This window comes from Gopherus evgoodei, unplaced genomic scaffold (assembly GCF_007399415.2).
Source record: "Gopherus evgoodei ecotype Sinaloan lineage unplaced genomic scaffold, rGopEvg1_v1.p scaffold_38_arrow_ctg1, whole genome shotgun sequence".
NCBI classification, from domain to species: domain Eukaryota; kingdom Metazoa; phylum Chordata; order Testudines; family Testudinidae; genus Gopherus; species Gopherus evgoodei.
Genome location: NW_022060059.1, coordinates 451884 through 470089, shown reverse-complemented (window position 1 = coordinate 470089; position 18206 = coordinate 451884). Strand labels below are relative to the sequence as shown.

General features: G+C 49.2%; 1 protein-coding gene across 3 annotated transcripts in view; it reads right to left on the bottom strand.

The window, feature by feature from the left end:
• The window catches only part of PML (promyelocytic leukemia), a 39844-nt gene that overhangs the window by 14448 nt on the left and 7190 nt on the right, over nt 1-18206 (bottom strand). For 2 of the 3 annotated variants that reach the window (XM_030545596.1, XM_030545598.1), the window contains exons 3-7: nt 17411-17994; nt 16194-16255; nt 8282-8368; nt 6821-7076; nt 4080-4132 (exon numbers count right to left, since the gene is read on the bottom strand). In XM_030545596.1, coding sequence (XP_030401456.1) covers nt 4080-4132; nt 6821-7076; nt 8282-8368; nt 16194-16255; nt 17411-17994 — 1042 coding nt within the window. The remainder of the gene's footprint in view (nt 1-4079; nt 4133-6820; nt 7077-8281; nt 8369-16193; nt 16256-17410; nt 17995-18206) is intronic. The other variant, XM_030545597.1, reaches the window with a different exon arrangement.

Genomic DNA, 18206 nt, shown 5'->3' with positions numbered 1-18206 from the left:
CCGGGCACTGGGATTTGGGGGCGCCATTTTCTTCAGCAGTGACCACAGCGGCCGGATCTTCAGCTACCCCGGTCGCCGCAGGCACTTAGGTGGAGGGAGCTGGGGCAGGGGAGCACAGGGAGGGCCGCCTGCAGCAAGTAAGGAGGGGCGGCACGCAGGGGAACTCCCTGCCCCAGCTCACCCCTGCCCCAGCTCACTCCTGCCCCGCCTCCTCCACGAGCACACTGTGGTTGCTTCATTTCTCCCGCCTCCCAGGCTTGCGGCGCCTAAGCTGACTGACGCCGCAAGCCTGGGAGGCAGAAGAAGTGAAGCAATGGTGGCATGCTCGGGGAGGAGGTGGGGCAGGGGTGAGTTGCTTCACTTCTCCCGCCTCCCAGGCTTGCGGCGCCAATCAGCTTAGGCGCCACAAGCCTGGGAGGTGGGAGAAGTGAAGCAACCATGGCATGCTCGTGCTTGTAGCAGGGTGAGCCGGGGCAGGAGGTTGCCTCAGGGTGGAGGGTGGGGAGCTGCCGCAAGGGGGGCGCCTCAGGGCGGAGGAGTGTAGCTGCCGTGGGGGGGAGGGGCGCCTCAGAGCGGAGGGGGGAGCTGCTGCGTGTGGGGGGGGCCTCAGGGCGTGTGGGGGGGCACAAGGTGGAAGTTTTGCCTAGGGTGCGAAACATCCTTGCACCGGCCCTGCAAAGACTCCCACTGATGTCAACTGCTTTGCAGCACACACTAACTTTGCCCCTGATCTGGCCCAATTCAGTTTGGAACAGACAATCTCTGCCATATTGCTTTATTTTTGGCCTATACTAAAAATTCTTTTCACTGTAAGGTTTATAAATTCCACAAGCTTCAGCCCCTAGAGTCTTTAATTAAAATATCGTTAAATATAACATCCTTAATTCAGTCATCCTTAACTGATCTTGTAAGTTTCTTGATATGAAGCTATTTTGTCTGAAGATCTTAAAAGCTCTGCCTATTTCTTGAGCAGAATAGGTAAGTTCCTTCAATCAGAGATACTCATATTTTGACTCTGACAGTGCGGCGTGTCATGGACAATGGTGGCATCATTGACAAAGTCATCCTTAAAACGAGTAAAAAACCAGGAAAGTTCTAATGGGCGATACACAAGACTGCTGACTTCCAACATTGCAAACTTCAAACCATCTGAACCGACAGCCTGCAGACATAGCCTGTGGTTTAAATCTGAGTGAGATCTAAAAACAAGACAAGTTCGAAGTTCCTGGGCCCAATTCTCCTCTCACCTACTCTGGTGTAACTCAAGAGTGAGTGCACTGAAACTAATGTAAAAGTGACAGAAGAATTAGAACCTCTACATTTTAGTTACATTGAGTCATCTGAGAGCACTTTCTAATGGAGACTAACAGAAATTATTCTTCACCCACTCCCCCATTCTCCAATAACTCACAAATAGCTCAAATGAAGTGGCTCAAACAATTCTTCTTTGGGCTGAGACAAAAACATGAAACTGAAGCCTGCATTTGTCTGTGTAAATTATAATGGCTACTTTCAACTACCTGAAATGGGGTTCCAAAGAAGATGGATCTAGACTGCTCTCAGTGGTACCTGATGACAGAACAAGGAGTAATGGTCTCAAGTTGCAGTGGGGGAAGTTTAGGTTGGATATTAGGAAAAACTTTTTCACTAGGAGGGTGGTGAAGCACCGGAATGGGTTACCTAGGGAGGTGGTGGAAGCTCCTTCCTTAGAGGTTTTTAAAGTCAGGCTTGACAAAGCTCTGGCTGGGATGATTTAGTTGGGAATTGGTCCTGCTTTGAGCAGGGGGTTGGACTAGATGACCTCCTGAGGTCCCTTTCAACCCTGATATTCTATGATTCTATGAGCCTCTGAAAGAGCAAGCTGGAAATCAGTCTTAACTAGATCACATGCTACCAGCACCAATTATAAAAAATGTTTTTTGTGCATTTCATTCTGTCATGTACCATAGCACCACTATCCAAGTTAAGCTTGAAGAAACTAGTTCAGAATCATACTGCCAAATTCTATAAAGGATACTTCCTCCTATTTAATTTTTATAGCAGTGTCATCAATCAGTAAAGAATAATACCAGAACATCTTAATGAGAATGATGTAGGAAAGTACTTGAGTTCCAGAAAAAATACCAATTGGGCAGAATTTGTGGGCTGGACACGACTGGAAATATTAAGTATAGAAATGTGCAAAAGGATTTTTATTAGGATATTTAGCAGTTCCCTTAGACTCCTTTGGAAATCCCAGGAAAGATGCAAAGTTTGGACCTGAATCCAGATCTTTACTTTTTTGGGGCCATCTCTAATTAAGCGCTGATCACTTATGTTTCTTACAGGCCAGGAAAAGAAAACACCCACAAAGGAGGAAATGAACTCCCTGAGAGAGGGGAACATTCACACAGATTGACTTGAGAGGGTCATTTCAGCAGCACCATCTGCAAAGCTGTATTTGCATGTGATGTGAGACCATTTCAAAGTACTTGCTGGCACATCTCCTGCAAGAGAAAATGCCTGAGAGTTACAGCAGCATTCATGAAACATGTGGGTCCAGGTTCCCCACTGCCCTGCACCCCGGATAGTCAATTACACCTAGGCAGCATGAGCACAGCAGATCCGAATGCTATTGGTTCATGCCCTCTTTGCACAGGTGTGAGTGACATCACAAGACATGGTGGCAAATCCAGCCCCTGGTGGAGCCACTTAGCTCACCACATTGGAGTTGCAGCAATTGGGCTAAAGGATATGAGTCCAGATGGGGTTTGCCAACAGCTGGAGATCACCAAAGAACGGGTGAGAGCTACCAGTGCTGGTTGTACTGGGAAGGGAGAGGGGACTTGATTTGCTTGTTCCGTGCTCAGAGCCATAGTCAATGAACAGGGCATGTTTGAGATGGGACAACACCTTGAACCAAATATTACTTGTGTGGCTCTCTGGGCTTCAAAGGGGTTACAGCAGGGATGAATTTGTCTCCTTTTGGTAGCATTAAGCAACGCATTTCTCCCTCAGTCTACGGCATTGTGGTTGGGTGAGTTGCACCCGTGCTTCCCTGTGACTTGATGTACAGTCAGCAGCCATCTACTTCTACTCAGGATAGTCTCTGATACCAGTCTCCTGAGAGAGGCATTGTAGAATAACCATACCCAGTTCTCAGCTAGCACAGTCATCTGTAGAGTGCTTTACAAAGGACGGCAGTAGCATTATTCCCATTTTACAGGTGGGGAAACTGAGGCACAGAGCGCTGAAGTGACTTGCCCAGTGGTAGAGCCGGGAATAGAACCTATGTCTTCTGAGTCTTAGTCCTGTGTCCTACCACTAGGAAACACTGTCTAGGAGCAGTAAGTAGATATGTCAAACATATAATGCCATTGGTGAAGGGGAGGCATGTGCCTATCTGGGAAAGAGAGAAGGGGTGTCTAGACCACTGGGAACATCAGCTGGGGGGAAATCCACAATTGGCTTCATTTTGGAAGGGATGTTAAGCAATCAGAAAGCAGCTAAGGACCTATCCTTGCTATTACACAAGCAAGAGCGCAACCCATTGTGGTGCATTGAGAAATAACATAGAGTCACTGAAGGAGAAGAAAGTGAGCGAGCAGATGATGAGAACTCTTGCTGAACAAACATCAGGGTGGTGGAAGAATGTTCTGAAACATCTCAGCAGATTCCTTCAGCTGGAATCTGACCAAGGTATGGGGAGAGGAGCCAACAGATAATGTGGTTACTCATTCAGAAAGAGTCCCGGAGGAGAAGGTTAAACTTATACCTGCCTGATGACTCTCATCCAACTAAGGAGAGGTTTTCTTGCCCACACCTAGGAATCTCAAAAGGTATGTGACTGGCAGATTAATGTGGATCCTTAGGACATGCCAAACCTTTAGTGCATGGTCTCAGAATCCTCACTGAACCAAGTGGGGAGAATTGTAATGCTAAGGCAGGTGGCTGAACGTCCCAACCATAGCGTGCTTGTGTTTCCATTCACTGCTGTTGATCTTACAAGAGGCAGCGTGAGCGGCAGCAACTCTTAGCATTTTGGCACAATCGATATTGCATCCCAGTTACCGTGGATCCTGGGCTCTTATTGCACTCACCATCGTGTCTTCTTCGGTATCTTCAGAACTGCTTATCACGATGCTGGAGTCTTCTGAAAACAGAAGACAGGGAGTCAAGTGCCAGTTTGAACAGGTGTAGTGTGAAAGCTACCGAGGGCTTGTGCAGAAAGGAGCACAGGACAGAGGAAAAACTGGCAAAGCAACGTGGGTCCCTCCCCAGCCACACAGTGCTTGCCAAAGCCATGTAAGGGCCACATAGTAGGCTGGTTGATGAGTGTTGCATTAGAGTCCTCTCCACTGGCTGGGGCATAGCAGCGAGAGCTTCTACAGAGAGGCAGTTTCCTCTGTTGCTGCATGTGCCGATTTTCCTTTTCACCCCAGCTGAGATACATTTCACCTCTGTGCTGCCCTCCTGCCCTGTTCTGCTACAAGAAGTCCAGTGCTTCAGGGAATCATTTCCAGCATCATAGCCTCCAATCTGCCTGGCATTTCTATTCCTTGCTTTCTTATTTTCCTCCCTTATTCCCATTTCGACTCCTGAGACCTTCTGCTGCCGTTCCTTTCTTCCTTCCCTTGGTGTTGAGGCTGTGTGGTTGTGTCTCTCTGCATCACTGTCTAGCCACATTGAACTTAGCCTTTTCCATCTCCTCCTCAGTCAACCTTTTCAACTCCCTCATTATTTTCAGTCACTCATTTCAGAACAGTTCCTTGTTTGTCTGTACATGAAACCAGGAAAGCCCAGATTACTAAATGTTGCTATAAATCATGGATTCTCTACCTGTGGTCCAGGTCCCTGGCAAGGGGCTCATTAACAATTTGGGGATGTGGTGGGTGGGACTTCTCTTTATGGCTATACGGGAGAGGTCCCAAAATTATTGGAAGTGGGGATGGTCTCTGAACTTTTGTGTTGTAACATGGGGTCATGTCATGAAAGAGGTTGAGAAGCCAGCTGCTCTGCAATGACTGTAAGGGCTCTATCAATGGCCGTTTGGTTTTACACGTTGAAGCTCCAACTCATTTGATTTTCATTGAGCTGCTGTGACAATTAGGGAACCCAACCCTTTACCCTAGGATAAGGAGTCTTGGCTAAGCACATGTCACTACAGTCCATTCAGACCCCTGCAGGCCTTCCAGGTGATTTTACCTGATGGCTGGGTACGTGTGGAGGTACTAAACTGTGATGGGGTGAGCAAGTCTCAGCCAATGCCAATGCTGAAACCTCTTACTGCTGCTAGGCTGTGTTTCCCCATCTGGCTCCACGGATGCCACTCCTCTCCCAGGGCCTGTTACCTGCCTGCTCACCCCTACCCTGGAAGTGTGGCCCCATCACTGCCTTCTCCAGCTCCTCCACCAGCTCCCCCGCATTCCAGGTTCCAGTGAGAAGTTGCCTCCCTCCATGGATATGGTCCATCCTCTCTGATGGATGTTGTGTTTTTTCTCCTTCCCTCACCATTCCCTCTTCTTGTGCCTCCCATTCATTGGCTCTCTGCCCAGGGCTGGTGCAAGAGCATTCTCCTCCACAGCTCCTTCTAGCAGGAAAAAGCCTTTTTGTATCTTTCAGCCTTGCCACTCTGTTCACCCAGAGGGGGTTGGTTCACCTCTCAAAAGAGGTCTCTGTGGCCTATGGCCCTGATCTAGCAAAGATCTTAAATTTAAACACTGTGACTCAAATGAGGAGCTTTCCTGGATCAGTAGCTATATCTCTCAGCTCTTCTTCTCAGGACTTCACTATGGAAAACATGGGAGGCTGCATTTTTAAAAGTATCCACCAGATGTCCTCCCTGCAGTCCCTGTCTGTCTGTCGGCTGGGACACCGATCTGGCTTGGAGGGCTGGGGAAGGGCCCAGCACTATCTGGGCAAGGCTGTGGCTGCATTTTAGACTGGTAGAGCTTGATCCCTGGCTGGATTATGCCTGTGCCTGCCTTGCCGAGCACTGTGGCCTCACAAGTCTGCTAAGTGGCCCCAGTGTGATACTTGCTGATGTTGTGTGATACTTGACCTTTCTCATACCCCTCCAGAGATTCTAGTTTTCCATGATAAAAACCTCCCACAAAATTCTCTGATAAAAAGACATAAAAATCTGTGTTTTTCCACAATTAAAAGGAAACGCTGAACTGTAGTTTCCCGAGCCACAGTATAGACAGGTATCCACTGAACACAATGTTTGATTGATCTATTTACAATTTTTAAGCTAGCAGTCTGAGCCCTGCTGTCTGGGGCTGACAGCCGAAGCTCTGCCTGTTCTCCAGATTATCCGAATTTTTGATTATCCGATCTGTCCCCGGTCCTAATTAGATCAGAGAATCGGAGTTCCACTGCACATGTTCTTATTTTTTAACAAAATGTAAAAACGAGAGATTCTCTGTAAAAACACAAATTCCACGTTTTCCCCTGGCAAACAGATTTCTAGGATCCCCGCTTCTTCTTCTTCTTAACTGATAATAATAAATAATAGCAGTAGGAGAGGTGAGATGGGAGTGCTAAGAAAACAGTTCCAAATATTTGTTTTGAACTACAATGTTGGCAACCCTAGCTGAGTCCTAGTCCTGTGCTCTATCTACTAGGCTGTACTGCCTTTGCCCTGCTCCTTACATGAGCATGGAAGGTGAAAATTACAATGCCAGAAATCTGGAGGGTGAGGCTTTGACCTCTGCTTCATAACCATTACGTTCCTTTCAGGACCCTTCTCATGGCTACGTCTAGCTGCTTTGGCCCAAGCTCCCCTTTCCAGATGCACCGTTGTGATCTCCCCACAAGACTCCCACTTGGCCCTTCCTACCTTGATCTCCAGGCTCAGAGTGGGTGTTTCCCAGCTCCTGTGAGAGCACAGCACCTCTCGCTGCAGGAGCCCCTCCGCAGTTTCTGCTGGGTGTTGAGGTGCTGGGCCCAGGCTGCAGGTCCCAGTCTAGCAAGCCCTGGTTGCACTTGCTGGGGGTTCTCTCGACCACTTTGGGCTGAGATTCAAGCTTCAGCACCTTGGGAGGTGTCTGGATGGCTTTTTCCACTTGGCCTGGTTTCCTCTTCCCCAGGGGAGCCTGGGGAGGGAGAAGAGCCCCTAAGCAATGTGGGGATGGGTACCCATCCAGGGAGTGTTGTGGGGCAGGCTGACAGTGTGCTGGGCCAGAGGTTTGCTCGGTCCTCTGAACACCCAGCCCAGCTGTGGGGGACTCTTTAAAATCCAATTACTGCTCAAAAGATCCAGGGTAAAATATAAAGGGCTGGACTGTTATTGGGAAGTGAGGTCTCTGCTCTGTCATCCATCTCCCTGGGTTTGGGCTCCAATGCCACATGCTGCCTGCAGGGGGTGGGTGGAGTGCATAGGGAGTGGGCAGAGTTATGACCCTTCTTTGCCCCACTCCACATGCTCCAGTTGACGCTGGCTGGGCTCCCAGGGCAGTAGGGAAGGAAAACTGCACCTTACTCAGGGCTGTGGTAAAAGAGAGGAGGCTACGGGAGGGACCGTGACGCCCCGGGGGTACTGCTGGGATAGTAACCTGCGCACATGACCACAAGCTCAGGGTGAGTGCAAAGGGCAGTCTAGCCCTACATGGTCAGAGTACTGAGTGTGAGCTCTTTGGGGCAGTGGCCATGTCTCTGTGCTGCATTTGTACAGTGCATGTGTAGCACAATGGGATTCTGGGCTGTGCCTGGGACCTAGAAGCTGCCACGCCACAACCAGTGACACCCTCTTCTCTTCCCTGTGCACTTTACGGAGCGCTGTAGTGAATCTGGGGCCTGAGTGCCAGCCTCTCTCAACCCACAGGACAGACTCTGGGCAGGAGGCAGTCGTGCGAGTTTCCTCCACCCCACTTGCACCCCACCTTGCCCTGCAGAGACCACCAGAAGTGTTGGGTTTGTCCAATTTTTGGAGGGGCCCTGGGGGATGCCTCCAGCAGGTGGCGTAAGGGGCAGAGACCCTGATACCCCTCAGGGAGGAGAAAAATACCTTCATCATACCAGGGACAGGCTCCCTTATGCTTGGTTCTGCACATAGACTTAGGGAGACACAATCCCTGCCCTAAAGAGATTACAGGCCAAGAAGGCAGAGACTTACAGGGAGGCAATCAAATAGATACAACGTGCTGGTGGGAATCAGCATAGCCCAACCATCTGCTGTACCTTTTGGTCCAATTGCTCTGCTGGCCGCTAGGCTCCTCCCCCATGAACTCAGGTCCGGATCGGAGAGGGAGGGTCATTGGCAAGCCAGAGCTCAATTTTCCATAATCAGCAGGAAACTTACCATGCCCAAGTGCGTCTCCTGGATGTTGCCAGTAAGCATGGGAACCAGGTGCTGCTCTCGAGTCCTGAGCTGAGTGAACTCCCCTGGCTGGAGAAAGCACAAAGGAACAATTAAAAGGAGCCTTTGGCATTCGGGCTAATAAGGGCCAGTGGGTATCTGAGGTCAGCTTTTCGGAGTTCTAATCTGGACATTACAGGGGCCAGATCCAAAGACTCTGTGGAGCTGCTTCCTCAGCTTGGGCTGACTGATGGCCTGCTACAGCTGGGAAGAGAGAAAGGGAGAAGCTGCTGCGAGAGAGGCTGAGGAACCACTGAGTGCAGGGGCCTGGGTGTGAGGCAGCCCAGGTAGTTGGACCTCCAGAGGAAGAGGATCACGGGACATGAGTCTGGGAAACAGCTGACTTGAGTGGCAAGGTAGGGAGTGGTCCAGGGAAGGAATAAAAACATAAGTATGGCCAGATTGGGGGAGACCAATGGTCCATCTCACTTAGTATCCTATCTTCTGACAATGGCTGGTGCTAGATGCTTTAGAGGAAATTAATAGAACAGGACAATTATCAAGTGATCCACCCCTGTCATCCACTCCCAGCGTCTGGCAGTCAGAGGCCAGGGATATCCTGAGCATGGGATTGCATCCCTGATCATCTTGGCTAACAGGTACAAACAAGGGCTACTAGGATGATCAGAGGAATGGAAAACCTGTCTTATGAAAGGAGACTCAAAAGAGCTTGGCTTGTTTAGCCTAACCAAAAGAAGGTTGAGGGGGGATATGATTGCTCTTTATAAATATATCAGAGGGATAAATATTAGGGAGGGAGAGGAATTATTTAAGCTTAGTACCAATGTGGACACAAGAACAAATGGATATAAACTGGACACTAGGAAGTTTGAACTTGAAATTAGATGAAGGTTTCTAACCATTAGAGGAATGAAGTTCTGGAACAGCCTTCCAAGGGGAGTAGTGGGGGCAAAAGACATATCTGGCTTTAAGACTAAGCTTGATAAGTTTATGGAGGGGATGGTATGATGGGATAGCCTAATTTTGGCAATTAATTTGGCAATTGATCTTTGATTATCAGCAGGTAAGTATGCCCAGTGGTCTGTGATGGGATGTTAGATGGGGGGGATCTGAGTTACTACAGAGAATTCTTTCCTGGGTGCTGGCTGGTGAGGCTTGCCCACATGCTCAGGGTTTAACTGATCGCCATATTTGGGGTCGGGAAGGAATTTTCCTCCAGGGCAGATTGGCAGAGGCCCTGGAGGTTTTTTGCCTTCCTCTGCAGCATGGGGCATGGTCACTTGCTGGAGGATTCTCTGCAGCTTGAGGTCTTCAAACCACAATTTGAGGACTTCAATAACTCAGACATAGGTTAGGGGTTTGTTACAGGGGTGGATGGTGAGATTCTGTGGCCTGCATTGTGCAGGAGGTCAGACTAGATGATCATAATGGTCCCTTCTGACCTTAAAGTCTATGAGTCTCTGATGAACCTATCCCCCAAGAACTCATCTAATTCTTTTTTGAACACCATTATACTTGTGGCCTTCACAACATCCCCTGGCAACGTGTTATACAGGTTGATTGAGCATTGTGTGAAGAAGTACTTCCTTATGTTTGTTTTAAATCTGCTGCCTATTAATCTCATTGGGTGACCACAGGTTCTTGTGTTATGTGAAAGAGTAAATAACATTTCCTTATTCACTTTCTCCACACCATTCATGATTTTACAGCCCTCGATCATATCCCTCCTTAGTCACCTCTTTTCTAAGGCAACCACTCACTGTCTTTTTAATCTCTTCTCATACAGAAGCTGTTCCTAGCTCTTAATCTCCTTTTGAGATGGGTGACCAAGATGGATTTATGTAGCGGCATTATGATATTTTCTGTCTTATCATCTATCCCTTTCCTAATGGTTCCTACAATTCTGTTAGCTTTTTTGACAGCTGCTGCACCTTGAGCAAATGTTTTCAGAAAACTGTCTACAATGACCCCAAGATCTCTTTCTTGAGTGGTAACTGCTAATTTAGTTCCCCTCATTTTGTATGTACAGTTGGGACAATGTTTTATAATGTGCATTACTTTGCATTTATCAACATTGAATTTCATCTGCCATTTTGTTGTCCAGTCACCCAGCTTTGTGAGATTCCTTTGTAACTCTTCACAGTCAGTTTTGGATTTAACTTTCTTGAGTAATTTTGTATTGTGTGCAAACTTTGCCATTTCACTGCTTACCCCTTTTTCCAGATCATTTATAAATATGCTGAACAGCATTAGTCCTAGTACAAATCCTGAGGGGACCCCCACTATGTACCTCTCTCCTGAAACTGACCATTTAGTCCTACTCTTTGTTGTCTGTCATTTAACCAGTTGCTGATCCATGAGAGGACTTTCCCTCTTATCCCATGACTGTTTACTTTGCTTAAGAGCTTTAGGTTTGGGACTTTGGCAAAGGCTTTCTGAAAGTCCAAGTATACTATATCAGCTGGATTACCTTTGTCCACATGCTTGTTGATACATGTAAGGAATTCTAATGATTTCCCTTTGCAAAAGCCAGGTTGACTCTTCCCAACATATTGCGTTCATGTATAATTCTCTCCTTTACTATAGTTTCAGCCAGTTTGCTTGATACTGAAGTTAGGCTTACAAGCCTGTGGGTATTTCTACAATGGCAAGTTTCTGCGCAACAGGGTATACCACTTTTATTAAAGTATTGGAATTAAACTGCTGTTGTGTGTCCACACTGTGCTCCTTGTGACAGTGGAGAACATCCACATTAGCAACACTTGCAATGGCAAAGAGAGCAGTGCATTATTGTAGCTATCCCACTGTGTAAACTAGCTGCAGAGTGCTTTGGGAAGGGTTCACAATGCTTCATGGGGCAGACACAGCATCACATGATGCAGGTTTCCCAATCCCATTGTTCCATGGGCATCCAACAACACTGCCAATTGCTTTTCAACTGAAGTGGGGGGTGGGGTGGGAGAGTGTGTGACAGGGAGTGTGTGTGTGTATGTGTGTATGGAGGGGGGAGAGACAGTGTGTTTTGGAGGACAGTGAGTGTGTCAGCTTGCTGTCTTCTAAGTTCAGACAGCGGCAGAAAGGAACAAGTTCTGAGGCAGGGCGAGGGGGAACCCCCGCCATCAGCCCCTGCCTTCCTCCGCACAGCAATCGGTCTCTGTCTCTCTCTCTCTCTCACACACAGGGCTTGTCCACATCACAAAGTTGCAGCACTGGTGAGGGGGTTACAGCGCTGCAACTTAGGAGGTGTACACATCTGCAGGGCATCACCAGCGCTGCAACTCCCTGTTTGCAGCGCTGGCCGTACTCCCGTTTTGTCTCGGGTGTAGAGGATCCAGCGCTGGTGATCCAGCGCTGGTAATCAAGTGTAGACACTTACCAGCGCTTTTCTTGACCTCCGTGGAATAAGCAGGTATCCCAGCATACCTGAGGAAGCCTCTGGTAATCAAGCTGGTCTCCTTCCCCGGTTTGCTCTCGCGTTCCCCGAACCCCGAGTAAGCAGGTCTCCTTCCCTGCGGTTTACAGGGGGGTTCGGGGAACGCGAGAGCAAACCGCGGCGAAGCTGGTCTCCTTCCCCGGTTTGCTCTCGCGTTCCCCGAGCAAGCAGGTCTCCTTCCCTGCGGTTTGCAGGGTGGTTCGGGGAACGCGAGAGCAAACCGCAGCGAAGCTGGTCTCCTTCCCCGGTTTGCTCTCGCGTTCCCCGAACCCCTGTGCAAGCAGGTCTCCTTCCCTGCGGTTTGCAGGGGGGTTCGGGGAACGCGAGAGCAAACCGCGGCGAAGCTGGTCTCCTTCCCCGGTTTGCTCTCGCGTTCCCCAAATCTCCGTGCAAGCAGGTCTCCTTCCCTGCGGTTTGCAGGGGGGTTCGGGGAACGCGAGAGCAAACCGCGGCGAAGCTGGTCTCCTTCCCTGGTTTGCTCTCACGTTCCCCGAACCCCCCTTGAAGCCGCCCAACAGCGCTGCAGTATGGCCACATCTAACACCACTTGCAGCGCTGGTTGCTGTAAGTGTGGCCACTCTGCAGCGCTGGCCCTATACAGATGTACTAATACAGCTGTAACAACCAGCGCTGCAAAATTTTAGATGTAGACATACCCACACACCCCAACCTGCCTCTGTGTTCAACAGCACAAGTGTTCCACATCAATGGTTTGCTTTGTGTCCCAGAGCAGATCAACACAGCATGCAATGGCTGTCAGAAACAGAGCTTTGAAAGGGGAGGGGCACATGTCTCCAGGGCAGCCAAGTTCAAAACAATGAGCAGAGTGGTCATTTGAGAGATTATGGGACATTTCCAGAGGCCAACTGATTGCTTTCTGCACTCTAATGTGTTTACACTGCGTATACAATGCTGGGGCCTCTGTGCTTTAAGGCTTAGGACTCTCAGGATATGTCTACACTACCCACATTGCCGAGGCAGCCCTGTGACATGGGATGTGTAGAAATGCTTTATCATGCTTTATCACCAGGGGGAGAGCTCTCCTGGTAATAAAAAAAACCCACCCTGAACATGGCTCCTGGTGAGAAAGCACTGTCTATACTGGTGCTTTTCAGTACTAAAACTTTTGTCGCTCAGGGGTTTTTTTTTCACATCCCTGAACGACTAAAGTTTAAGCACTGAAAGTGTCAGTGTAGACACAGCCTCATCAAGGTGGGTTTTTTGAAACGCTGCAACTGAGGAGTTTCTGTGCACTAAGTGGCTTGGCGGTGTGTACACCTTGGGAGTTACACCGCAGAAAGCTGCTTTACTGTGCAGTAACTTGCCAGCGTAGGAAAGGCCTGTAATTGCTAGGATCACCTCTGGCACCTTTAAAAAAACATCAGTGTTACATTAGCAATTCTCCTGTGATCTGGTACAGAGGCTGATTTAAGCATTAGATTACATACCACAGTTAGAAATTCTTCAATTTCATATCTGAGTTCTTTCAGAACTCTTGAGTGAACACCATCTGATTTTGGTGATTTATTACTTTAAATTTAAAAATTTGTTCCAAAGCCTTCTCTACTGATACCGAAATCCGGGACAGTTCCTCAGATTGGTAATCTAAAAAGAATGGCTCAGGTGTGGGAGTCCGGTACAAATAATTCATTTAGCTTCTCCGCACGGGGCTTGACTTCCTGGAGTGCTCCTGTACCACCTTGATCATCCAGTGGCCCCACTGATTGTTTGGCAGTCTTCCTGTACTTAAGACTTTTTTGCTATTAGTTTTTGTGTCTTTTGCTAGTTACTCTTCAATTTCTTTTTTGGCCTGTCCAATTAAACTTTTACCACATTTTTTACTGTGTTGTTTAGCCGTGGTGGCACTTTTTTGATCCTCTTACTGTTTTGTTGTTGTTAATTTGTGGTCTACATTTAGTTTGAACCTCTCTTATGGTGTTTTTAAATAGCATCCATGCAGCTTGAAGGCATTTCACTCTTGTGATTGTTCCTTTTAATTTCTGGAAGCCAGCTGGGAGAAACCAGTTCTAACTGCTTCGTATAGGGTCCATGGACTGGAAACAAGAGGAGAGGGTGGGTCTGGGTTCCCCTACACACCCCAGCAGAGGGGTTAAATGCTGTGGTTTAAAGGGGTCTGAATCCCAAGGGGCTGGAGACGGCTGACCCTTTTCTATAGTTACCAGCGTCCTGCGTCACTAGACATTTCACCACCCCTAGAGGGAGCAACCACTAAAGAGTTGGCTAGAGTCATAGTGAGAAACTACCAGGTACAGGACTAAATGGTGATTGGCTGAACAAAGGGGGCATATGTGCCATAGTACCTGTTCAACTGTGGGGAGCATGTGCTGCGGCAAGCAGCCCTGGAGAGGTTGGAAATAACAAACTGGCACAGGCCCCAACAATGCTCTGGCCAGGGCTGTGCAGGAGGTCAGATGAGATGATCCAATGGTCTCTAATCCTATGGGTGACATTCTAGACCCATTGAAGTCAATGGCACTAGAATACCTAGCTGCTATGTGATGCATTTCATCAATAGATCTCAAAGCTCTTTACAGAGGAGCATTATCTCCATTTTACAGATGGGGAAACTGAGGCACAGAAAGGAGAAAGTGACATATCCAAGGTCACCCAGCCGCAGAACCAAGAATAGAATCCTAATCTCCTGAATCCCCATCCAGTGCTCTATCCACTAGGCCACACTACCTCTCCTTGACATTATGAAGGCACGATGTCACCTCATGGACCACCCATCCAAATGTGCTTCTCTGTCTCTTTAATTGTTTATATAGGGCCACCATTGGGCTACAGCGCTTTGTGAAGCACAAAGCCAGGCCAGGCTCTGGTCCAAAAGAGGTTACAGCCTTTATGGGATGTCACCATGTGAACGTGTGGACTCACCCCCATGGCGTCTCCTGCTGGTTGCTTCAGGGAATTAGCTCAATTCCAGCCAGGGAGCGCCCTCTGCAGGCCACTGATCCACCTGTCTTCTGCTGGCCCCAGGTCCCTCCCTGGACCTCAGTACCCCTTTAACTGGGTCTCCCCCGTCCCAGGGGAACCCCACCCCACTATCCCCACTTTGCCTCAGTATTGGCTACTGCCCAGTCATTGTCTAGCCCCTTGCCCTGGGGCAGACTGCAGTATCAGCCACTCATCACAGGCAAAGGGGGTTTGGCCTGGCTGCCTTTACCCACCTTTGCAAGCCCAGTACCTTGAAGGCCTAGAATTAGGCCCTGCAGTCTGGGGAGTTGCTGGCCTAGGGCTTCCCAGCTCCTAAGGCTTTTCCCCTGCCCAGCCTTCCTTTAGGTCCCTGGGTGAGTCCCTGAGCAGCCAGGCCTGTCTCTCTCTCCCTGCCAGAGAGAGACTCTGTGTGCTTCTGGCTCCCTTGGCCTTCTTATACAGCCCAGGCTTCTGGCTCCAGCTACGGCCCCCTTGCCAGGGCTGTTTTAACCCCTTCAGGGCCGGAGCAGAGACCCACTCTGCTACACACCACCTCTTTGTGTGGCCTTTCTAGGGGTCCCAGCTTCTCCTAACAGACCCTCTTCAGTTTGTTTTCAATCAGATCAGTTCATGAACTCCCTCCTTAAACTGACTCTATCAGCCCTTCTACTCCAAGGTATGCACTCTCTTTCTGTCTCCTGGATGCTTTCTCAGAAGCTGCCTGGTGTGGGTCTGTAGCCCCTTGGCTATCTCAGGCCTTTCTACCTCTTTCTGCCTCTCTGTTCTCTCCCTGTTATACCAGGTCATTTTCTCTGTTGGTCACAGGTGTGGCTGCCTGTCTCCACGGTTGGCAGTTCTGGCAGCTATGCAGGTATGTGATCAAGCTAATTGCCTGTAAGCAGGAAAGACTATCCTCTCCTTTCTGTCTAGGCTCAGTATAGGATGTGTGACCCCATTACAGAGACCAACCAGTGAGAGGTGCAGCAGGCAGAGCAGCACCTGGCCAGCGAGTGGCGGGTGGTGACAGAATGGGGTGGGAAGAAGGGATGTGGAAGAAAAGAGGGAGAGGTCTCTGAATTTGGGCAGAATGGGGCACTCTTCCAGATGAAGGGAGCAGCATGAAACAGACCTGTCCCTAAGAGTGGGAGATGGGGACAAGGACAGAATGTCATAGAGTAGAACTGCATGGTGGTGAAGATCCCCGGGGGATCTCTGTTATTAGGTGTCTGGACAGAATCTCACCCACAGGCTTCAGCACAATGAGAGCCATGCTCTCCTCCTTCGGCCTTTCTCCTCCTAGCACTTGGTGGGAGGGACGCAGCAGCCATGCTCCCATCACTGCAGAATCACGTCCCCCTCACACTCCTAGTCCTGCTCAGCACTCCTTACCACCCATCACGCATGTAAACTCAGCCAGTGTGGCAGGTGAAAGCAACTACAAAATCAGTGCCTGCCCCAGCCCTTGGCACGGGAGGAGCTCTCCCTACCCCTTTGATAAGGGCAAATGCAAATAGCTCCTCTCACCCAGTCCTTAGCTGAAGACATCTCAGTCACTGGAGCTGCTGGGGCAGCGCAGGAGGCAGCATCTACGAAGGAGAAAGATTGAGTTGGGTGGGGCTGTTCTCAGAGACAGTGAAAATACAGTGTCAGCAGAGTGCCCCCATGCCCTGCAAGCAGCTGAGCTGGAAGTGGCCTTTGCGAAGGGCTTGTAACAGTAAGAACTGGCTTGCTTCTCATTCTGATTCCCTATCTCTTATCAGAAGCATGACTGCTAGGTTCTGGATGAGCCAAGGACGTAGATGCCTGCTATCTTAGTCAGGAGTCCAGCAAGCAGAACCACAGCAGTAAAACCAGCATATCATAAAATCCTCACTAACAGTCTTCATATCTGCATGGGGAGATGAGGCAGAAACCAGTGAGTGATGCTACCTGTAGACCAAACTCATTGCTAGTGGAACTGACTGCAGTGGAGTTACATCAGGGGTGAATCTGGCCGCCTGCTTTCGAACAGAGCAGAGAGTTGCCACCTGGCTTGCACTGATATGGGAATGGCCTCAACTGGAGGAGGCGGTTCTGAGTCCTTTGAGACACTGAGGCCCTGCTTTTGGGACACAGCTTCCTATTCTGAAGGGGCAACTCCTAGCTCTTAAGTCATCCAACTAGCTGACAGGTGGGGCCAGTTGCGTCGGAGCGCTATGGATTGCAATCCCAAAACTGGAGCGCACAGGCTGGATTCTCCATTGTCCTGCACCTCAGGCCATCCTTTACATCAGTAGGTGCAAAAGGCTAGAGAATCAGAAAGGGAGCTGTTGCCACACACTTTGCACTGGTGGGAATGACGGACCCATGGCATGGGGAGATGGCGGATCCGGGGAATGGGACTGAGGCTGAACCCTGAAAGTTAGAGCACCATTAGCTGAATGAGGGCCAATCATGCAAAGAGGAAAGAACTTCTGGACACTTGAGAGACACTGATATTTTGTGGGTTTTAACGTAGCTGCCCCAAAGTGTAACATCTTCCTCCGATTTCACAGGGAGCCTTTTTTAAGAGGGAAAATAGCTTGCACCATTTTCAAGGTATAGTAATTAGTAGTTAGCAAGGCAGGGCAGGTGGTACATTGAGGACCATCTAGCATGTCAATCAGACAAGGCATCATGCAGCCATTCCTCCATCCCACCCAGCACCACCCCATCTCACTCCAGCAGGAGCCACATAGATCAGGTCTCTGAAAGCGTCTTACCTTTCTCCCAAGTCACTCTTTCAAACAGAGCCTGGAGTTTGGCTTTACACTTGGTGAAGTCTCCACCCTGGACACTGGCTCCCACTGCCAGAGGCTGCAGCTTCATGAGCTCCTCTAAGGACTCCTTGATAAAGGGGTGCATGTCCATCACCTCCTGGTCCGATGCGTAGAGATGCATCTTCTCCACTAGCTGCTCACCAGCCCCCATCCTTTTGAGCACAGCTTCCATCTGCTTCAGCTTCCCCTCCAGGTCCTCGTTCCCTAGGCGGTGCTGCCTGTCCACCATCTCCAGCAGCTCCTGCTCCTTCTCTCGGATCAGCTTCACCATGTGTTCAACTCTGTTTTGGATCAGCTCCTGGTTTTCAGTCCTCACTTGGTCCATGTGGTCAGCTTTGCCCTTCAGGCTTTTATAGACATCTTCAAAGTGGGCCTTCTTCCTCTTCAGCTCTTCGCTCAGGCTCCCCAGCTCCTCCTGCCTCCGCTCGATTTCCGTCTGGATGTTGCAGTAGAGTTTTGAGTGCTCACTATCCAGGAGCGCGCAGGAACAGCAGAGGGGCTTTAAACATCCTCTGCAGTAGATATTACTGATGCAAACACAATACAGTTTCATTTGAATGCATACTAAGAAATCCATCTTCTCCACAACCCACTGCTTGGGCTACAGTTGGGGCTGGGGCAAGGTCTTTGGTTGTAGCCACATCCTGAGCCTTGTGATTAGAGCTGGTTGGGATTTTTTCAAATAAAATTTTTTTTCATCAAAAATGCCAATTAGTCCCCAGTGAAACCGTTCACAAAC